The sequence below is a fragment of the Babylonia areolata genome, chromosome 27 (genome assembly GCF_041734735.1).
Source record: "Babylonia areolata isolate BAREFJ2019XMU chromosome 27, ASM4173473v1, whole genome shotgun sequence".
Lineage (NCBI taxonomy): Eukaryota > Metazoa > Mollusca > Gastropoda > Neogastropoda > Buccinidae > Babylonia > Babylonia areolata.
Window position 1 is genome coordinate 11,444,787 of NC_134902.1, and position 24,254 is coordinate 11,469,040.

At 42.5% G+C, this 24,254-nt stretch overlaps 1 protein-coding gene across 1 annotated transcript in view; it reads left to right on the forward strand.

Moving 5' to 3' along the window:
- Positions 1-15,984: 15,984 nt before the first annotated feature.
- Positions 15,985-24,254, forward strand: part of LOC143301608 (osmotic avoidance abnormal protein 3-like) — a 55,329-nt gene continuing 47,059 nt past the window's right edge. Inside the window, 5 exon segments of the mRNA XM_076616004.1 lie at positions 15,985-16,088; positions 16,090-16,227; positions 18,929-19,044; positions 20,699-20,868; positions 22,289-22,522. Of these exon segments, the coding sequence (XP_076472119.1) occupies positions 15,999-16,088; positions 16,090-16,227; positions 18,929-19,044; positions 20,699-20,868; positions 22,289-22,522 (748 nt within the window). The 5' untranslated portion in view covers positions 15,985-15,998.

A 24,254-nucleotide genomic window follows, 5' to 3' on the forward strand; every position in this document is an offset into this window, starting at 1 on the left:
ACACGTGCAAGGCCATCACACCATCGATCGCCTCAAAGAAATAAAAGCAGAGAGAGGGAGCGGCCGTAAGTCTAACATGAAAGGTAAAGCACGATGCTTTGCAAATCAAACAAATATCGGCATCATTTCCAAACCAACATTTCGCAAATTTCTTCAAAACGGAACACAGTCTCTGTGGGCTTTTCCAAATACAATAGACTGAGCAACACACTAGACGCCACGTTCTTGGCATCAGAGATCTTTTCCCATCCCTCTTGCAGCCAGTGGCAGCCTTTGTGCGTGTGTGTATGTGTGTGTTTGTGTGTATGTGTGAGTCTGTGCTTTTGAGTGCGTTTGTGCATGCGCGAGAGTGTAAGTGTACACAAGTGTCAGGAGAGTTCTGTGCACGTGCGTACGTGTGTGTGTGTGTGTGTGTGTGTGTGAGGGGGAGGTGGGGGTGCGAGGGGGGGAGGTGAGGTATGCAGTGAGTGTGTGCATGCCTACACTGTGGGAGCAACAGGATATTGGAACGTATATATATATATATCTTTGTATATATGTGTGTGGGGTTGGGGGTGGGAGATATGGGCGTATGTGTGTTGTTGTCTTCAGTTTAACGTCTTTCCACTTGAAGTGATATTAAACGAAAAAACAAAACAAAAACAACAACAAAACAAAAAAACCCAAAAAAACAAAAAACAAAAAACACCTTGGGGGTAGGGCCTGTGAGGGGGGGGGGGGGGGGGGTAAAAGTGTGTGTATGTGTGGAGGGTGAATAGGGAAAGATAACGCTAGGAAAAATGGAAACGTTATAAACGCCAACATCAAACGACTATAACATCTATAACAAATGTCCTATAGGACTATGCAGCAAACCTTCTGCAATAACAAATAACATATTGGAATTGTTAATAACACATTCAAAAGAACTTTTGGTGAAGTCTGGCAAAAAACATTTTACATTCTGACATTCGAATATTACATGGTTGCTAGAAATATGTTCTCCACATATGCATCTGACATCTTTGCTGAACTTTGTTATAAAAGCGTTCAGTTTTATCCTGTTTGATAATGTCTGAATCTGCCTTAATCTTATTGAATTACTGTATGTATTTGACTGATTGATAGTTCCCGGTTGTTGAACATTAATTACACTATGGTTTAAAGCTTTGCCGTTTTCCTGGTATAATTCTCTGACTTTGTTCCACGATGTTTTTTCTAGTATTCGATAACCCTCTTGTACAGACAGAGGCACATAAAGTTCTATAGTTCCCTGTTCGTTCTTTGCACCTTTTCTTGCAGTCCTGTCAGCCCATTCATTGTAGAGAATACCAAGATGTGAAGGAACCCAGAAAAACGTAATATGTGTTCCTTTCAAGCTTAAAAGATGTAAAATATGGCTGATTTCTAGTATGATTTTAGATTTGTTCTTACAACTTGGTGAGCAAGTTAAAGCACATAATACAGATTTGGAATCAACGCAAAACAAGACTTGTAGAAGGCAAATTGGAAGATCAAGAATATGATTTAGAGCCATAAGAACAGCAATAAGTTCAGCAGTGAATATTGAACGATTTTTACCAATATAGTATGATCTTTCCGTTTTCAGTTCTGGTATAACGAAAGCTGAACCTGCTTGGCCATTGTCTAATAGTGAGCCATCTGTGTAGATCTGTAAATGATCACAGTATCTATTTTGAAGGTGTACTCGGACTTCCGTTGCCATGATATTTGGATTTTCATTCTTTTTAATGTCAGTATGATTAACATCAAAATGTGCTTTATTCATCTCCCAGATGGGGTATGGACTTACGGTCTTCTGTGTGTCTACGTCATCTGAATTAATTTCAGATTTTTCGAACAGGTTTGACACAAACGTGCCAATGGGTGTTAAATAAGATATGTTTTTAGCTCTTTTGGGGAAGTTGTTTTCGGATGTAATTTTTACTTCCTCTGATGTATAATTTTCAGTTGTTGAGCTTCTCAGTACGTATTTAGCACATGCGAGGTTTCGGTATTCATCTAAAGGTAGTACTCCTATTTCTTTGTATGTTCCGAGGGTCGATGCATGGAAAGGTACGCCAAGGGCAAGTCTATATGCTTTACAGTCTATGCTTTGAAGTTTCTTTAGCAAATATTTTGGAGCATTGAAAAAGACTTCTTGTCCATAGGATAGTTTGGATCGAATAAGTGATGATGATAAATGTTTCAAAATCGTTGTATCTTGTCCCCAGCATTGTTTACTCACAATTTTGAGTAAGTTTAAAGATTTTCTTGCTTTTGTTAATATATATTCAATATGGCTGTTCCAGGTTAGTTTTGAAGTAAGTATCAATCCTAAAAATTTAACAGTATCTTTATGTGACGGGGTGGTAAGGTGGTGTTGGAGAAGGTGAAGACAGGTAGAAGGTGTTAGCAGAAGAGAGCTGCAGCCAGGCAAGGTAGACTCGGGAAGGCAGTGCGCTGGTTTTCTTCTTTTATTCTTTCATTCTTCCAGGCCAGGAGAGTTCTGAATTTGTCTGGCACTCACTCACTCCTTATATTCAGTTCCGCCGAACCGCAAAGCCAGCGCCGTGAAGCGACTCACGAAACCGGCCCTCCGCGAGCCTTGAGGGGCCAAGCTTGTGTTTGTTTGACCAAATTTAGCGGCTTCTGACTTTCGGCTCGGGGAACTAACATAGACATATTATATATCACACAAAACTACAAGATACGAGCATTTTCTTAAGCTAAACCATTTTCTACAAAAATAATGTAGTTAAAAACTGTAAATAAAAAGAGTCACTGAATGAGTTTCAGTTTCAGTTTCACTTTCTCAAGGAGGCGTCACTGCGTTCGGACAAATCCATACACGCTACACCACATCTGTTGAGCAGATGCCTGACCAGCAGCATAACCCAACGCGCTTAGACAGGCCTTGAGTGCATGCTTACATATTTGTGTACCTATGAAAGGGGATTTCATTTTACGTAATTTCGCCAGAGGACAACACTCTCGTTGCCATGGGTTCTTTTTCAGTGCGCCAAGTGCGTGCTGCACACGGGACCTCGGTTTATCGTCTCATCCGAAAGACTAGACGCTCAGTTTGATTTTCCAGTCAAACTTAGGAGAAAGGGCGAGAGCGGGAATCGAACCCACACCCTCACGGACTCTCTGTATTGGCAGCTGAGCGTCTTAACCATTCTGCCACCTTCCTCCTCACTGAATGAACGAGCTTTTAACGAGTTCATGTATCATTTTTGTACATTACAACAATTAATACGTCGCGATATGTAATATAATTGTAACAATTAAGTAACTGAATATCCTGAATTTCCAACTAAATAAAAATCATCTATAAAATCTGCTTCTAGAGTAAAAATATTTTACATAAAAATTCAAGAGAAAACTCAACGGACAGCCCCCGTGTCGGCACCGCTTGGCGGTGCTTTTGGCACTTGTGATCGACAATGAAATACTTCGTTTAAACCAACTACAACACAACTATACATGTATGATACGAATCAGATTGATAACAGAAATGCAAACATCTGCAAGACACGCTATAAAAATGTCTAGGTATTGTAAAAACGTATTTTGCTCAAATCGGCACTGACGAATTCCAATGGCTGAAGAAGAGATAGTTTTGTGGCGCCGAAATGCCGTCAGACATTTCGTACCATCGCATGCCTATAACTTAGGTGTACACGGAAAGCAGTACACGAGAAGAAGGCTTAATCATTTACATTTTAATGCAAATTCTAAATTCCACGGCAACTATATCGATTTATAGAAAACGAAAGTATTTTGTATGTTTCAACTGAGTGGATTTCGAAGATCGCGCCAAAACTCATTCACATAAATATTAGTTTAAAAAAGTTATAGGCTTTCTGGCCAAATGATATCATTACAGTTGAGAAGTATGATCGTTCTGAAGTTCCATAACACAAAACTATAATCTCATCTATAAGGAAGTGTTTATAATTTAAGAAATTGATGAAAATCATCATACGGTTCCCTGTAAAGGGAGATAACTTGTGACCGATTTACAACTTCCTTGGTAACCTTCGGCGAGTCACAAAAATCGTCTGCTAAGCTGGCCCAACGAAGATCGTAGCCAACCCGGCTACATCCCCCCCTACTCTGTTACAACCAGCGTCCTCGCTGGCACTTTTCATGACTACATAAAAGGGGGCCTAAATCATGCACTAATACATCCATTCAAACCAACGAACACACAAAACATTATCTTAAGTGCAAATCCCAAGACACTGAGTTCCAAAAATCGGAAAAATGCAAAATCCATTAAAATCTCAAACAATAATCAGTAACCCTCGAGGAACGTTATCTTGAGCGTGAGCCCTCAGAGTCAGATTTTCACAAAATGTATAACCCACGTCAGGGCAAAACGGTTTGCCCACACTGAATTCTTAAAGGGGCATCATTTTAAATGTAGCCCTTAAAGTTCAGTATGTGTTTAAAATGCACACGGCAATCCAGTGGGTAGACTCTAGTCAAATGCTCTTGAGGGGCGTTATTTAAAATGCAAACCCCCAAAGCCAAAACCAGTACAGGTTATAAGGGGAGCTGTTGTATTAACAGTGTTCCCAATATAACAAAATAAGCCCCAACAATGTTAATTGTCTGAAATGTATATCGGCATGTTATACACTGACTGTGGGAAAATAGTTGTATAAACATATAATTCCTTTTCATCAGCTTCACATCCGTATTGACTAGAGAGAACCTGAAACAAAATTCCTCAAGATGAAGTACCTGAAGCGCGGGCCCAACGAAGACTAGAAAGGAGTTGTCATTTTTTAACAAACGTTTCCTTTGAGTCATTTTTTCTCTGTCTCTCTCTTCTTTTTGACCAACTCATTAGCACCAATAAAACATATTTGCAATTCAGTGGACAATTTCAACAATACAATTTGATGCAATTATCAACCAAAAATGAGTGAGCATTCAACAGCTTTGCTTGGGGGAAAAATCAATCTTTGATCAAACAAAATGAGTGAGCATTCAACAGCTTTGCTTGGGGGGAAAAGTCAATCTTTGAAAAATTTCAACTGCTCAATGACAAAAAAAACAAAAGAATAATCCCACACATTGTCCATCATTAACCTATCATGTCTCCTCAAATTTCTAGTGAGACGGCAACTAAGCAAAGTCACTGACCAACGTATGGAACACCAGATGTGTACCGTGTTACTGGCTTCGTCGCCAGACGCAGAGATCGCCGTGGCGCTGGCGTGGGTGGAGTGACAGCTTGTGCTGGGTTTGGGGCTGCAGTTGGCCCGTAGTGGTCAGCCCTCCCTGGCTCCAGTAGAGGAGCCATCTGTCTGCGCGGTGGGCCACAGATCAGTTCGTCTTCACTGTCTGAGTCAGAGTCAGAGGTGGCTGGAGATGGTGCCTCTGACTGACAACCATCCTGCAGGTCCAAGGGGGCACTGGCTGGCAGCAGGTCTTTCCGGTTGACTGCTCGTTCAGGACCCCCTGCCAGGGGCTGCACTAAGTAAACATGCAGGCCCTCAAATGGTCTTGAAGTCACACGGTGAAGGTCAGGTCTCCAGAAGTCTTGGATCTTTCTGCGGCCCACACCCCGGTTACGTAGGTAGACGTGGTCACCCACTTGCAGAGGGTGGTCAGAGGCCCTCTTATCTGAAAGCTTGTCTCTCTTCACTGCAGCTTGTTTCAGCTGGTTGTAGGCCTTCTGGTGGGCTTCTTGCAGGCGGAGGCGATGCTGGTGGACCCAGTCTACAGTGCCAGCAGCTACAGAGGTGGTGTGTCCAAGGAGGCTGTCGACGGGGAGCCTTGGTTCCTGGCCGAACAGCAGGAAATGCGGGGCGAAGCCTGTTGACGCATGAGGGGTGTTGTTGTAGGCCTGCACGAGCTCTGGCAGGTGTACAGGCCACCTGGGCTTCTCCTCTGGGGGCAGCGTGCGCAGGAGGTCGTGCATGGAGCGGTTGAATCTCTCGCACTGGCCGTTCCCTTGTGGATGGTAGGGTGTGGTGTGGGACTTCTTTATGCTGTAGATGGAGCACAATTCTTGGATCAGGCGTGACTCAAAGTCCCTGCCCTGGTCACTGTGGATTCTCTCTGGGACCCCATACCGCTGGAACCATTCATGCACCAGGACCTTGGCGACAGTCACTGCCTCTTGGTTTCTGGTTGGTACTGCTTGTGTAAATTTGGTGAAAACGTCTGTCATAACGAGGACGTTCTCTCTGCCATCACTGGCTGGATCCAGCTTGGTGAAGTCAATGGCCAGGACCTCCAGTGGTCGGGAAGCAAGGAGGTGGCCAGAAGTGGTGTTGAGGGTCGGCCGACGCCCCATCATGCACCTCTGGCAGGAGCTGATGTAGTTCTTGGTGTCCTGGTGCATACCTGGCCAGTAGACTCTGGACTGCAAAAGACTGAGGGTGCGTTCAAAACCTTGGTGGCCCATCTGGTTGTGGAGTGATGCCAGGACATCAGGTCTCATGGTGCTGGGTAGAACCAACTGCTCTATGGGTCCTTGCTGAGGGTCTTGGATGCGGCGATATAGGACACCTTCTTTGCAGGAAAGGCGAGGGTACTGGTCACACAGCGCCTTCAGCTTACGGTTTCTACCAGTAGGGGGTTTGGCTGGCCAGTGGTCCAGGACTGGGCCAATGACAGAGTCTTGCTTCTGGAAGAGATGAATTTCTGGAAGGGACTTGGAAGGATAGGTAGGGTCAGACTGGACCTTGGGGTGGACTTCGTTTGGGGCAATGGGGTCAGGTTCAGCCAGGGCCTGTCTTTGGCAGATGGTCTCCTGTGCCATCGCGAGCTGTGGAGGAAGGGATGTAGAGACTGGTGTGGTTGGTGGACACGAAGGGAGTCTGGAGAGAGCATCTGCTGGGTTGGTCTTCCCTGGTCGGTACTGTACTTCGAAGTTGAACTGTGCCAGCTGTGCGGCCCATCTTTGTTCCAGTGCCCCAAGGGCAGCACTGCGGAAGTAGACAAGGGGGTTGTTGTCTGTCAGGACTGTGAATTTGGCACCGAGGAGATAGTCCCTGAATTTTTCAGAAATGGCCCACTTCATCGCCAGGAACTCTAGTTTCATGCTGGAGTAGTTAGCTTTGTTCTTTTCTGTGGGACGAAGGCGGCGGCTCGCGTTTTGAACAAAATACGTTTTTACAATACCTAGACATTTTTATAGCGTGTCTTGCAGATGTTTGCATTTCTGTTATCAATCTGATTCGTATCATACATGTATAGTTGTGTTGTAGTTGGTTTAAACGAAGTATTTCATTGTCGATCACAAGTGCCAAAAGCACCGCCAAGCGGTGCCGACACGGGGGCTGTCCGTTGAGTTTTCTCTTGAATTTTTATGTAAAATATTTTTACTCTAGAAGCAGATTTTATAGATGATTTTTATTTAGTTGGAAATTCAGGATATTCAGTTACTTAATTGTTACAATTATATTACATATCGCGACGTATTAATTGTTGTAATGTACAAAAATGATACATGAACTCGTTAAAAGGTCGTTCATTCAGTGACTCTTTTTATTTACAGTTTTTAACTACATTATTTTTGTAGAAAATGGTTTAGCTTAAGAAAATGCTCGTCTCTTGTAGTTTTGTGTGATATATAATATGTCTATGTTAGTTCCCCGAGCCGAAAGTCAGAAGCCGCTAAATTTGGTCAAACAAACACAAGCTTGGCCCCTCAAGGCTCGCGGAGGGCCGGTTTCGTGAGTCGCTTCACGGCGCTGGCTTTGCGGTTCGGCGGAACTGAATATAAGGAGTGAGTGAGTGCCAGACAAATTCAGAACTCTCCTGGCCTGGAAGAATGAAAGAATAAAAGAAGAAAACCAGCGCACTGCCTTCCCGAGTCTACCTTGCCTGGCTGCAGCTCTCTTCTGCTAACACCTTCTACCTGTCTTCACCTTCTCCAACACCACCTTACCACCCCGTCACATTTATACTGAATTGTCTCATTTTCAATCTTAAATGTTGGGTTTGTACCATTGTTAAAAAGCATAATGTGTGTTTTTTCTGATGATAATGTAAGACCATTATCAGCAATATATCTATTTAATCTATCTATTTCTCTTTGGTATATTTTCTTGGTATAGTTTAAAGCCCTTTTGGATGTATTCCGTTTCATAGTTACATTCATCCACATACATATATCATCTGTGTATTGCACTAGGATCACATAATTTGATAAGTGTTTGGGTAAGTCGTTCAACAAGATATTAAATAGAACAGGGGCAAGAACAGAACCTTGGGGTAATCCCATGTGAAGAGTTTTAGGATTTGAGTACGTATTCCCGACCCGTACCTGTATACTTCTTTCACTCAGGAAATCTTTAATATAATCATAGAGATGTCCTGAAAAGCCAACAGATTTCAGTTTAAAGAGTAACTTTGCATGCCAAACTTGATCATAGGCTTTCTTCACATCAAAAAAAGTTGCAAGAACGTTTTTCCTTCTAGTGAATTGTTGTTTTACATGTGTTGTAAGTTTTACCAAATTATCAATTGCAGATCTACCTCTCTGAAAGCCCGCTTGGTTAATTGGGATAATCTTATTTTTATGACAATAGTACATCAGCCTTCTGTGTGTGTGCTTGTACAAGTAAGCGTTCATCTCTCTCTCTCTCTCTCTGTGTGTGTGTGTGTGTGTGTGTGTGTGTGTGTGTGTGTGTGTGTGTGTGTGTGTGTGTGTGTGTGTGTGTGTGTGTGTGTGTGTGTGTGCCGTGGAAGCTGCGATACGTAGACTAGAAATGAGTGTGTGGAGGAGGGGGGTAGAGAAGGTGCAGGGTAATGTGTGTGTGTGTGTGTGTGTGTGTGTGTGTCAGTGTGTGTGTTGGAGCTCATGTACGTTTATATGCATTTGACTGTGCTTTCATATCTGTGAAACTGCATGTTTGGTGCATATCTGTTATGCATGTGTGGGTGTATGTGTGAATATGTGTCTTCATGTTTTACATTTATTTGCTAATTTATCATCATTGTTGTCTTATTTATTTATTTATTTTATTATTATTACTACTACTACTACTACTACTACTACTACCTTTTTCTATATTATAATTATTATTTATTTATTTATGTAAGCTTATCTATTATTTATTCACCTTTTTTTCTTTCTTTATTTTTCTCCTCAGGGCCTGACTAAGCGCGTTGGGTTACTCTGCTGGTCAGGCATCTGCTTGGCAGATGTGGTGTAGCGTATATGGATTTGTCCGAACGCAGTGACGCCTCCTTGAGCTACTGAAACTGAAACTGAAACAGCTGTACAGCAGTATGATCATCAATCAAATGTGATCACGAGAAAAATACAAAACAATATCCTAAAACCAAGTGATTTATTCAACTGCGATGACTGTCAAAAAACACTCGCCAACTATGTATTTCATTGCATGCGTATTAGATGACCGTTTATTTCTTTGTTGTGTCTATTAATCCTTCGTGATTTTATGACAATAAATGAAGTCAAATCAAGTCAAGTCACACAGAGAGAGAGAGAGAGAGAGAGAGAGAGAGAGAGAGAGAGAGAGAGAGCTGAGAGTCATTAATAGTCAGTAATGACGGCTGACCTTCCAATTTGAAGATTGAAGACCTATCCTTTATTCACATGAACAAAGAAGTCGACAAAGTTAATTGTTTGTCTCCCATTACAAAACGCAACCCGATTTCACAGCCCAGATTAAAGTGACGTCAGAAGCCATGCAGCGATGTTTCTACAAGGGATTTTGCACAATTTATGATGACGTATATGTGGCACCCAACTACATGTGAGATCAACTTCCGGAATCCACAGACGCCAAGGGAGAGCGGCTGCCGTCGTCTTGAAACAGCTGACAGGTCTTTGGCTGAAATGTTGGACTTAAACGACGGCAGCACAACATTGTAGCTCTAGTGTATGACAGTTTCCACAGTAACTGTTGTTTGTGTCACAGCGAATGTTTCCAGTCCATAGAATGTTATTTGAAAATCCAGTATCCAAGACGACTGCCGGGACTTTGTAGTAAACTGAAAACCACAGACCTGTTTTCCTAAACAACGCACGCTCGCTTGTGAACTTCATCGTCGTCGGTCAGCACAGTGTTTTGAGAATCAGACGGGTAAGGTTGTTTATTGGTTGTTTTAATATCAGTTCACAGACATACACACAATATTTTCATTCATATAGAACTGTGGCATTATGCTTGGTTGGGTAAGTTCAAACAAGTAATTGATTAAATTACTCAGCAAATAAATCAAAATAAACTGTGTTAAAATTACATTTGTTGAAATGATTTGAACAGGTAAAGGAAATCCATATTAGATGAAAGAGGGAGGGGAAAAAAGAAGAAGAAGAAAAGGAACTGGCAACTTATTTTCAGTACCTAAGAGGGTAAACCAGGACCTAATAGAACTATTATACAAAGGAGCAAAACATATGAGAAAAAGTAATTCTTAAACATATTTTATCATCCTGGATTTGTGAAATGGTATTTAAGAACCTAGTAACTGTTTTGGGCAGATTTTACCGATTGTATATCACTACATGTTTGTATGTATGTATGTATCATGTATGTATGTATCTATGTATGTATATATTATCCCTTGAGGTAGGAACATGTTTGATCATTCCAAAAATTTGGAATATTTGACAGATTGATGTGTCCGTTTTTTTGTTTTTCTCTTTATATATATATACACATACATACATACATACATATAGCTGGGGGGACTATTTTATATATGATTTTATTTTGTCATACAAATAGCCTTTTTAAAAAAGAAAAAAAGAAAAAAAAAGGTCCTCTGATGAGAAGTACAGTGGAGTGTGCTATTCTCAGCCAGTCTTTCCAATGCAGACACATATGACAGTGAACATAGATCTACATTTTGACAGACTGTCATCAACAGGGATAGTTTTGCTGGGTGAGAGAGTGGTACTTTCAGACTGTCTCAGCTTTCTGTCTTCGTCAGTTCTTAATCTGTTTTCTGTTGTTCACTATGGTAGATTGGGCAAACATTTTAATTAATGGCCTCAATACAGTTTAATGCTGGTGCACTGTCCAAGAGATGGGCTGTTCACTGAGTTGGATAATCTCTATAGTCTGTATCATATTATCAAGGCTAGTACATAGGGAAGAGCAGAAGATGATTTATTTTAAAGGCAGTGTAGCAGTACATGAGGGAAAGACAAAGACTTGAGATAGAGTCATATCCCACTTCTCCCCCCAAAAAAAACCCAACAAAAAACAAAAACAAAACCCAAACCTGATATGATATGGGTACTAAAGAAGTGCCAATCCTTGATCAGAGACCATGCTATAATCGCTTTACAAACAAGAAGTCATTTGCACAACAGACTGCCTACATGGGTTGAGCCATCTAACAGTTGACGCTGGGCACTCATCATTCATTTCCTGTGTCATTCAATAAGGTTTCAGTCACACATGCACACACATAAACATGTAATGTATGTACTGTGTCTCTTACAGTCTCAGTTATTCTCTTTCTTTTTTCTTTCTTTTTTCTTTGGCCCTTCAAAAATCATACACAATAATGTAATTATAATGATTAATATACTCCTTTTGTGAGTGCATGTGCATACACTCACTCACATATACACAAACACACACACATCTGTACACACACACACACACACACACACACACACACACACACACACACACACACACACATTAACACACACACACACACACACATATATTAATGCATACAAATATAAATGCCCCCCACACTTACCCTCCACATATATACAAACACACAAACACAAACACACACACACTCACACATTAACACACACATTAACACATACAAATATAAATGCCCCCCACACTTACCCTCCACATACACACCACACACACACACACACACACACACACACACACACACACACACACACACACACACACACACACACACATACAAATATAAATGCCCCCCACACTTACCCTCCACATACACACCACACACACACACACACAAATATAAATGCCCCCCATACTTACCCTCCACATACATAAACACACACACACACACACACACACACACACACACACACACACACACACAGTGTGGATCAGGTCTGGGGCGGTTGGGGGTGTGGGGGGAGGGGGATGCTTAGTACAGCCTGTCAACATGGGTGCTTCATCCAGTGCATTCAGATCCCCTCTGTGCCCCATCATCCTGTTGACTGTATTATTGATTTCTGTCCTGATGGGAGTCAGTGCACTGCAGGGCTGGCAGTCTGCCTGCACAAGCTGGAGCCAGTGGGAGGGGAGGGTGGGGTGGGGAAGTGGGTGGGGTTTCTGCTTGGTTGCTAGGACTTGCAGTGTTGTTGTTTTTTGTGTGATGTGGTTTCTTGGTCACTCTGTTTAGTCTCTTGGGGGAAGACAGAGGTATATGTGTTTTCAAACACATGCGTTTGTGTATGTGTGCATGTGTGTGTGTGTGTGTGTGTGTGTGTGTGTGTGTGTGTGTGTGTGTGTGTGTACAGTGTGTGTGTGTGCATATATGTTCTAAAGCACATGCATACAATAAGACAGTGTGAATGAGAGGCAGTCAGGCACTGAGACTGTGACAGCTCTTGGATCATGTTCTCCAATGAATTATGCCCACATCATACACACTGTGGATGCTGGAGATGTGGAGATGTCTGAATGCACTTTAGAGCCTGAACACTACTTTTTAAGTGATCAGGATAAGTGCTTGGTATCTAAATATTTTTCCAGTGATGTACTTTGAACTGGATGATCTACTCAAATTTGAAGAATAATGACCTGGGCCAAGACTAAATGAATGATTATATATATATACTCACTTAATTCTCATTCATGTCTAAAGCCTGTCAGATATGAATTCAGTTTTGTGTACTCCGTTCTTCCTCTGATACTCGACTTCTCAGGATACCTCACGTCAGAAGTAAGACCTATGGACACAGATCATTTTCTTTTCAATCGCCAAAGACGTGGAACAAGCTCCCTGATAACCTCCGTCATTCTGATTCCCTCGTATCTTTTAAATCTCGTCTCAAAACTCACCTTTTCCCTCAGCAATAAGTTCAATCGTGGCAGGTCCACTTCCTTTGCGTTGGCTGTGCTTGACTATGTGTGTATACACATGTATGTGTACATAACTACATGCATGTATATGAATGTGTATTGTGTGTGCGTGTGCGTGTGTTTATGTAAGTTTGTGCCTGCCTATGTTTGCGTATGTGTTAGGGTAGCTGTTAGATACACATGTATGTTAAAATGTATGTATGCAGCGTGTGTGTGTGTGTGTGTGTGTGTGTGTGTGTGTAGTCACATTTTGGTGTGTGTATGTAACATAGATATGATGTTTTATATTAACAAAAGCGTTTTTGTAAAGCACCTAGAGCAGATTTCTGGATAGTGTGCTATATAAGTATCCATTATTATTATTATTATTACTTCTTCTTCTTCTACTTCATTCATGGGCTGCAACTCCCACATTCAGTCGTATGTACATGAGTGGGCTTTTACGTATATGACCATTTTTACCCCGCCATGTAGGCAGCCATACTCCACTTTTGTGGGGTGTGCATGCAGGGTATATTCTTGTTTCCATAACCCACCAAACGCTGACATGGATTACAGAATTTTTAACGTGCGTATTTGATCTTCTGCTTGCGAATACACATGAAGAGGGTTCAGGTACAAGCAGGTCTGCACATATGTTGACCTGGGAGGTCGGAAAAAATCTCCACCCTTTACCCACCAGACACCGTCACCAAGATTCGAACCCGGAACCCTCAGATTGAAAGTCCAATGCTTTAACCATTTGGCTATTGTGCCCATCATTATTGTGTACAATACATGCTGATATCAGTTTTCAGTTTAACAGCTGCATGGTGTTTGTTTCTTTTTGTTTGGTATTTGCTATATACCAGTTGTATTTTTGGCCTTGATGTGTTTACTATGTTAAAATCTGAAGAAGAAAAAAATCAAAACAGAAAGAATGCAATGAAACATATCAAGTATACCATATATGTGTTATTTATTTATTTATTTATTTATTTTTTTTACATGATTATCATTTTGAATGAAGCTTTAAACTTTTAGGAAAAAAAATTGTTATTGACATACATGAATATGTGAACAATTAGAAAAGAGATTATCACATTCTGGTCATGTGTTATGGCAGTGTTTTAAGAATTATAAACCTCAAGCAAATTGTGTGTGTGTGTGTGTGTGTGTGTGTGTGTGTGTGTGTGTGTGTGTAATTCTTAACATTTCAAAATGCATGGTCACAGGAATCATGTGTTTTACAGGAAAAAGATTAGTTACCAGCATATAAAAGTAAAGCTCACAGGTGAAAAAAGAGAGTTAAAATCTATGTTGTTTGAATAGCATTCAAGTGCTTGTAGATTGTATCATGTATACTTAAAAATCCCAAGACACTGGCAGTGCACTAATTATGACCAACAGTCATCATAGTAATGATCTTTTGATAGCAGAGTAAGATGAGGCCAGTGGTTTTGATTGCAGGGTAGCATGGGAGAAGAAGCAGGTGGTTGTGTGCTGGAATAGATGTTGGTGATTACAGGGTGATTGTAGTGTGGATACCTGTCAGAATGGTCTGTAACATGCCTCACAGTGTGGTCTGCGCCTGTTGTGGGAAATCACTTGTTGGTCTTGTGCAATAGTACTTTCTGCTGCAATTCTCTCTGTCTCTGTCTGTCTGTCTGTCTGTCTGTCTGTCTGTCTGTCTCTCTCTCTCTCTCTCTCTCTCTCTCTCTCTCTCTGTCTCTCTCTCTTTGTGTACTGTGAATTGTGACCACACTATCTGTATTTCTCTCTCTCCATTTCTTTCTCTGTCACAGATCACACACACACACACACACACACACACACACACACACACACACACACACACACACACACACACACAGAGTCAAACCCACGTCTGTCCTCCCTCCACCTCTCTTCCCTACAACGCTCACACACACACCCCAACCCCATGCCACACACAGAATGTGAAAGCACAGTGTGTTCAAACATAGAAGTCAGCAGAGGTTTCAATAAAGTAGCACCTTACTGACCCCACTGGACCAACATGGTCAGGCTTCTCTGCTAACTGTTGTGGAAGAGAAATCACACTGAACTCTATTCACACCTTGACTGCTGTACATGGTGAAATGTTCAAAGGAGTGTGGTGTGAATTTGATGTTGCAAGAATTACTTCTTGCGTAGTTGGAGGGGCATGGCTGATTTTGCTGAAGAAAAATAGATCAGTTTCAATAGGAATGAGTCGAAATAACAAGTGGTGACTGACATCCTGGTCTATCACTTCAGTTATACACTGATATCATCCTGGTCTATCACTTCAGTTATACACTGATATAGCTCAGCAAACAGCCCTTCACTGATGAGTATACTAATCAGTAGCAGACAGGGGGTTAAGGTCAGGCTTTCATAGGTCTGTGTACAGTCACTGGGCACACAGCAACCATTTCTGTGGTTTGACTCCTGTTTCATTTGCCACATTGACTGATTTGTTCTTTGCTTTATATTTTTGTCAATAGTCAGCAGAGTATTTGTGGCTGTTGGATAGGTCAGTAAAGTGAGCACTTTGGGAGGGGGGCAGGGTGGGGGTAAATTCTCAACCAACTGATTAATCAGTCTGTCAATCAAATCACTATTGATTTTATTACTGTTTGGTTGGATATCAGTTACACTGTAAAGGAGTCGTGTTTTATGAAAGGTATAACCCGAGTTTAACTTTACAGAGTTTTCTTTGTGTGGTGTACTCATCACTTTCTTTTGTGGTGGTTCCTGTCAAAGTGGATTTAAAAAAAAAAAAGTTGCCATGGATACCTCTTTTGTCATTGTCATGGGTTCTTTTACATGCGTTTGATGCAGTGCACATAATATTCATCTGTGGAAGAGTATTTGAGGAATGGAGTGAACAGTAACACACAGTCTGCAAGGGATGGAGGTCCCTGAGTTATTCTGTTTGTGTGTGTGTATCTGTGCCCTTGTCTTCTGTCTCCCAGCAGGTAGAAGAGCAGAACCATGGGTGAATGTGTCAAGGTGATCGTGCGGTGTCGGCCAATGAACCGGCGAGAAAAGGACCTGGGCTGCAAGTGTGTGGTGAGCATGGACAGGCAAGAAGGGAAGCTGCACCATCACCAACCCTGAAGACCCCAAGGCACCACCCAAAATGTTCACCTTTGACGGTGCATACTTCACCGATTCCACAACCGAAAACATCTACAATGACATTGCCTATCCCTTGGTGGAGGTGGGTGTTGTGTGTGTATGTGTGTGTGTGAGTGCTATTGGTGAGTGGGTGTTGTGTGTGTATGTGTGTGTGTGGGTGCTATTGGTGGGTGGGTGTTGTGTGTGTATGTGTGTGTGTGGGTGCTATTGGTGGGTGGGTGTTGTGTGTGTATGTGTGTGTGTGGTGCTATTGGTGAGTGGGTGTTGTGTGTGTATGTGTGTGTGGGTGCTATTGGTGGGTGGGTGTTGTGTGTGTATGTGTGTGTGGGTGCTATTGGCGGGTGGGTGTTGTGTGTGTATGTGTGTGGGTGGGTGCTATTGGTGGGTGGGTGTTGTGTGTGTATGTGTGTGTGGGTGCTATTGGTGGGTGGGTGTTGTGTGTGTATGTGTGTGTGTGTGGGTGCTATTGGTGGGTGTGTGTTGTGTGTGTATGTGTGTGTGGGTGCTATTGGTGGGTGTGTGTTGTGTGTGTATGTGTGTGTGGGTGCTATTGGTGGGTGTGTGTTGTGTGTGTATGTGTGTGTGGGTGCTATTGGCGGGTGGGTGTTGTGTGTGTATGTGTGTGTGGGTGCTATTGGTGAGTGGGTGTTGTGTGTGTATGTGTGTGTGTGGGTGCTATTGGTGGGTGGGTGTTGTGTGTGTATGTGTGTGTGGGTGCTATTGGTGGGTGTGTGTTGTATGTGTATGTGTGTGAGGGTGCTATTGGTGGGTGTGTGTTGTGTGTGTATGTGTGTGAGGGTGCTATTGGTGGGTGGATGTTGTGTGTGTATGTGTATGAGGGTGTTATTGGTGGGTGGGTGTTGTGTGTGTATGTGTGTGAGGGTGCTATTGGTGGGTGGATGTTGTGTGTGTATGTGTATGAGGGTGTTATTGGTGGGTGGGTGTTGTGTGTGTATGTGTATGGGTGCTATTGGTGGGTGGATGTTGTATGTGGGTGTGGGCATGTGTTGAGTGTGTGTAATTGTGTGAATGTGTACACTGTATCAGTGTATTGTGTGTTTGTGACACAGAGAGAGAGTACGCATTTGTGTGTGTGTGTGTGAAAAGTGCATGTGTGTGTGCGTGCATGTGAGTATGTGCATGTGTGAGCGTGTTTATGTAAGTGTGTGCACATGTGCGTGTGTGTGTTTGTGCATCTTTCTTGTCTAAAGTATGATCATGAATTGAATATAAGTTCTTGTCACATAGAGAGGTAACTGCAGACAATAAAATAAAATTATTACATCAGTTTCATCAATTTCTTATCATTATCTATGATCAACATAATGATTTTTTTTAAAAAGAAGAAAAACTGAGATGAAGAGGGTGGGGAGAATGGGCTGAAATAGCTGAAAATACTTTCAGAACACAGACTTTGAAAGGAAGAGGGAAGTAGTCAACTGAACTCATTCCACTTACACCCTATTTATGTGGTGAAGAAGGGCAGGTATGATAGTCAGTCATGATTTTAACCATCAGAACTGTTGTCCCAACAATCTGGGCTAGAATCTGATAAAAGTTGAGAGTGTCTTGTCAGAGTTACATTCCCACTGTTGTGGCCAAGAGGGATTCAGGACAGCTGGTGTTGGGATGGTCCCCAAAGGCCAGCCAGCTCCCAAGGCTGCAGCACTATGACATGAGCCAGTGCAGTCTCGCCTCCTGGTTTGAGAGTCATAATTCTTCACCAAAGATTAAGCTGTAAATGAATTCCCATTGCAGTGGAGTAACCATTAACTCTTTCACCACCAAGTTTCTGTATGAAAAATACTCCCAGTGCCAAATATGTTAGAAACGATGCTCTCAGTCACAGGCTTTGGTTCATGTCAAAACAACACAATGGACTTTTTCACTTCAAACTGGGTCAAGGGACAAAGGTTAGTCATTGTTCTATTGGTGGGAAACTGGCTGCGGCTGTCAGAGCTTTGTTACAATGTGAAAAATGGTCTTATCAACATGACCCCTTGATGTCAACAAAAGTTGCACTGTCTGGTCAACAAAAGTCGCCTATGGTGGTGAAAGAGTTAATTATACAGCTCTCACTTTATTGTTGGCCCAACTCTAAGCTTATGTCAATCTCTGTTATCAGTCGCATGTTGAGCAATTTTTTTGTTCTTGCCAGTGAATGTATTTCCTGGTACAAGGTGCTATATATCTTTGATAGTATCTGTGATTTGGTTTCCTTGTTCAAAGTACTGTATATTATTGATGATATCTGCAGTTTGGCAGGTCATGACAGGATGTGAGGGGAGAGGTGGGGAGATGGTTATTGAATTCAGTTCAGTAGAGTTGAGTCCAGCTGTCTGCAGAGGGCCATTAGATGATAAACTGAGATCCTTTGCACAGCGTGCACTTGATCCACACAAAAGAAACCGCAGGAAGAAAAGAGTTGTCCCTGGCAAAATTCTGCAGAAAAATCCACTTTGATACTAAAACAGATACACACGCAGACAGGAAAAGTAAAGAAGTTGGCACTGCACTGTGGCAATGAGCTGTCCCTGGGGAGAGCAGCCTGAATTTCACACAGAGAAATCTGATGTGACAGAAGGTAATGTAGTGCAATATCAGGACTAAAAGCATGTTGTGTCATGCAACAAGCGCCAAAACATCACCACACCAGCAGCCCAGACCCTGTTCAGCCAGGGAAGAAAAAGGAGAAACCCACACCCATGTTGATGAGTAAATTGGGCAGTTACATGTGTGTGTGTCATGTGCTTCCTGGTACAAGGAGTTTGTGTGTGTGGCAGGGCGTGACGACAGGGTTCAATGGCACCATTTTCGCCTATGGGCAGACAGGGTGTGGCAAGTCCTTCTCCATGCAGGGTATCACTGACCCAGCCACCCAGAGAGGCATTATTCCAAGGTGAGGTCTCTGATCTGCAGTAACACACTGTCTTAGTTTACTTCATCTGGAATATTGCCCTTTTGGGGGCTCACGGTTTTATTTCCTTTTTCTTTTTTTAATTCATGAGTTTGCTGTCTGTTTTGAAGTATTTGATTACATCTTTAAGACAGAAGGGGTGATCAGCATGTTAATCTATGTCACAGTACTTGCCTTTTTTCTGTCTGCAGATTTAATTGCTTTGATATCAAGGTGGATTTTTCTACAGAATTTTGCCAGGAAGTGAGGAACAATCCTTTTGTTGCAGTGGGTTCTGTTACATACACTAAGTGCATGCTGCACACAAGACCTTGGTTTGTCATCTCTTCTCTTCTTCTTTGTTCATGGGCTGCAACTCGCACGTTCACTCGTATGTACACGAGTAGTCTTTTACGTGTATGACTGTTTTTACCCTGCCATGTAGGCTGCCATACTGTGTTTTCGGGGTTGTGCATGCTAGGTATGTTCTTGTTGCCATAAGCCACTGAACGCTGATATGAATCACTGGATCTTTAACATGCATATTTCATCTTCTGCTTGGATATACACACGAAGGGGGTTCAGGCACTGGCACGTCCGCACATCATATGCTGACCTGGGAGATCAGAAAAATCTCCACCCTTTACTCACCAGGCACTGTCACCAAGATTCGAACCCGGGACCCTCAGATTGAAAGTCCAGCGCTTTAACCACTTGGCTATTGCGCCCATCATTATCATCTCATCTGAAAGACTCAAACCCTATGACCCACCTGCATATACCCTTCATTGCTGAGCCTGACCTCACACCTCCAAGGTTCATTCTCGATCAGTGCAAATGTCAATCAGTCACAGGATTTATTTATATCAGACGGTCATGATATTCCTCACCAGAAGAAACGTCACACTGCTGCTGAATCACTTGATCATTCTTTTTTTTTTTTTTTTTTTTTTGCTGCCTCATCATCCACACTGTTTTGGTGGCATTACTCCATTGCTGCTCATTTCAAGCACCCTATACACAGGCTTTGTCTGGGTTTGTCTGTCCTAGTCTCGGCTCTAGCAATCCACAGGAATCTGTTAATGTCAGGTTGCCAGGAGGCCACACACCACATCAGACCCTGCACTGCTGCTGAGCTGCCTCAGTGGTGTTCTGATTTCATGATGTTTGTTATAGATTTTTATGATCCAACATGTACATGACACAGCCTACTGAGCTCCATCTGATGACAACAGTCAGTGAGTTGCTTGTCCAGTGTGTGTTGATTAATGCTGTCAGCTGTTTTCTCTAAAGCAGTCACACTGATGCTGCAGCCCTTGGCATACAGGTAGACAGGCAGATTTAACCACAACCAATATGATAACTTTGGACTGTTCGAGGACAGAGCATAAAGGGCCACAGAATGCTTTGTTTATAATGACAAAAATTGTATTTATAACTAGACATAACATGGGGCACAGTGAACTGATTAAGACGATTATTTGGGACAAAACAAGTTTGTTTATTAAGTACAAGGACAGTATTTATGATCAGTTTGATTGGCATATTGTGGTTGAGGTGATGTCAATGATACTATGATCTTGTGGAGAGCCAGTGTGTATATCATAGTGTTTGTTTTTCATGCAGTGTTTTAATCCCACACTGTCTGTCATTGCAGAGCATTTGACCACATCTTTGAGACAGTGGGGGTGACATCCAGCTGCAAGTTCCTGATCCATGCGTCCTACCTGGAGATCTACAACGAGGAGATCCGTGACCTGCTGGGCAAGGACGCCAAGGCCAAGCTGGACCTGAAGGAACACCCAGACAAAGGTGTCTATGTCTCGGGTCAGTGCACAAGCTTTTAGATTCACATTAACCCCTAGGCTGCCTATGTGACGAGATAACTTGTCAGCGCAAGCATGTACGCTTTACTGCCACAATGACGAGATAACTTGTCATCGAAATATTCTGACTTTTCCCTGGTTTGCATTGAGTTCGTTGACAAAAATACTGATAGATTTAGCTTGGGGAATCTTTCTAGATTCTATTCATAGCTAGAAACTTCATCTATGTCATGAGGCAGTCCTTTATTTGAATGTTTTGGTTTGGTTACCGCCGCAGTGTTTGCCTGGCTCCTCTCCTTGCTTGCTCAACAAAATGTCGGACTCCATGCTCAAGACATGCAATCGTGTTGCCCAAAATCAACCGAGATTGTTTTCTTTAGCTGATTCTCAGAAAGAATTGAAGCGTAAATTCGAAGGAGAAGACAGTGGGGAACTTTTATAGGACGATTAGATAAAGAAAATAAAGGAGCAATGAAGAGACTGGACAAGATACGACAGTCAGTGAGTGATGCTGACTGTACAGCTGTAGCAGATGACAGAAAATGGCTGAATTATTAGCAGGACACAGTGTGAGCTATTTTCTTGGCACTCAGCCAACGCGGTCTGGTGAGAACTGGATGAAGTGACTATATGAGAGGGGTGAAAAGGAGAGGGGTGGAGACCGAGGGGGCATGGCCCCACATCCATATTATCACTTGGATGGGAAAACATCATGTGTTTTGTATTCTTTATTCATTTACCTTTCAGAAAATATATACTTTTATGGGTCTTTCTCCAATAACAAAGAGCACAAAATTTTTAAAAAAATATATACCCGTTCTTTGGGAAAAAACCCTGGCAAACAGATTTCACTTCAGTCTTATTTTCCTGGCAGTGAAAGGGTTAAAAAGTAGTCAGTAGCTGACCCTTTGTGTTTATCCACTGTCATCCCTGTTTTTTGCTTGACACCTGTGGATAGTACCACAGTGCAGCACCACCCTTTGTTTCTCTCTGTCTCTGTCTCTCTCTCTGTCTCTCTCTCTCTCTCTCTGTGTCTCTCTCTCTGTGCAAATGTATTTATTTTACTGTCAGAGTGGATTTTTCTGCAGAATTTTGCCAGGGACAGTCTCTTTGTTGCCTTGGGTTCTGTTACATGCCATATGTGCCTTCTGTACTTGGGACCAGTTTATCATCTCATCCAAAAGTATAGCACCCACACTACCATTCAGGTGTGTACATGTGTATGCCCATCATGAGGCACATGAAGAGAGTTCCAGTCTCAAGTTTGTGTCAAAGTGTGCAGACTGATCCATATACGTTACGCCACATCTGCTTTGAAGAAAAAGAAAGAGAGAAAAAGAAAAAGACAAGTAGATGTCTGATGTCAGGCCTTGAGGTAGTCGCCAGCAGACCTCATCTAATGCCCCTACATGGCTGTGCAGGTCTGTCATTGCACCCTGTGCACAACGTCAACGACTGTAACCACATCATGGAAAAGGGGTGGAAGAACCGGTCTGTGGGCGCCACCCTGATGAACGCGGACTCCAGCCGCAGCCACTCCATCTTCACCATCTTCATGGAGATGAGCAGCGACGATGAGTCTGGCGAGGAGCACATACGGGCAGGAAAACTGAACCTGGTCGATCTGGCTGGCAGTGAGAGGCAGGCGAAAACAGGTGAGGTGGTGGTGTGTTAGAGACAGGTGAGGTGGTGGTGTGTTAGACACAGGTGAAAACAGGTGAGGTGGTGGTGTGTTAGGTGAAAACAGGTAAGGTGGTGGTGTGTTAGGAACAGATGATAACATGTTAGGTGGTGGTGTGTTAGAAACAGATGATGATATGTGAGGTGGTGGTGTGTTAGAAACAGATGATTGAGGTGGTGGTGTGTTAGAAACAGATGGTAAAATGTGTGGTGGTGGTGTGTTAGAAACAGATCATAAAATGTGAGGTGGTGGTGTGTTAGAGACAGGCGAAAACAGGTAAGGTGGTGGTGTGTTAGAAACAGATGATGACATGTTAGGTGGTGGTGTGTTAGAAACAGATGATGACATGTTAGGTGGTGGTGTGTTAGAAACAGATGATGACATGTTAGGTGGTGGTGTGTTAGAAACAGATGTAAAATGTGAGGTGGTGGTGTGTTAGAAACAGATGATAACATGTTAGGTGGTGGTGTGTTAGAAACAGATGATGACATGTGAGGTGGTGGTGTGTTAGAAACGGATGATGACATGTGAGGTGGTGGTGTGTTAGAAACAGATGATGACATGTTAGGTGGTGGTGTGTTAGAAACAGATGATGACATGTGAGGTGGTGGTGTGTTAGAAACAGATGTAAAATGTGAGGTGGTGGTGTGTTAGAAACAGATGTAAAATGTGAGGTGGTGGTGTGTTAGAGACAGGCAAAAACAGGTGAGCTGGTGGTGTGTTAGAAACAGGTGAAAACTAGTGTGTTAGAAACAGGTGAAAACAGGTGAGGTGGTGGTGTGCGTCTGTAACAGGTCAAAACTAGTGGGATGTGGTGTTAGAAACAGGTGAAAACAGTTGAGGTGGTGGTGTGTTAGAAACAGGTGAGGTGGTGGTTTATTAGAATGAGTGGAAAACAGGTGAGGTGGTGGTGTGTTAGAGACAGGTGAAAACAGGTGAGGTGGTGGTGTGTTAGAAACAGGTGAGGTGGTGGTTTATTAGAATGAGTGGAAAACAGGTGAGGTGGTGGTGTGTTAGAGACAGGTGAAAACAGGTGAGGTGGTGGTGTGTTAGAGACAGGTGAAAACAGGTGAGGTGGTGGTGTGTTAGAGACAGGTGAAAACAGGTGAGGTGGTGGTGTGTTAGAGACAGGTGAAAACAGGTGAGGTGGTGGTGTTTGGGCAAAAGATGAGAACAGGTGGGTGGTGGCTGCTATATCTTTGTTAGTGGTTAGTTGTGGACTGTCAGTGGAGGGAGTCTAGCAGTCAGCTTGTGAGTTTGATCAGCTGATTCCAGTAGATGTTATCATTTACTTCCCATGGGCATGCATCTTTGTCAAGACAACAAATATAACTTTTCAAGATGGGTAACTGTAAATAAGTGCAATGACGAAGATACTGAAAGTCATTCTACAACAGTGACTGGTGGTGTGTGACAGACAGGTGAAAATAGGTGAGGTGATGGCTGCTGTATGGTATGTAAAAGATCTGTATTGCAATTATAAAACAGTTAAATGCTGTTTGACATGGGCATCTGTAGTTATAGTAGATGGAATTGTTTGGTTTTCAGCACTTGTGGTTCGACAAACAATTGTTTCAGATGGTGAGCAAATACATGATTTGGATCAGTTGGCCTATATATGCACATGCATGCGTGTATAATATAATAAAAGTAATTTTTTTAAAAATAACATACACACATACATGTGCATATATAGACCATATATA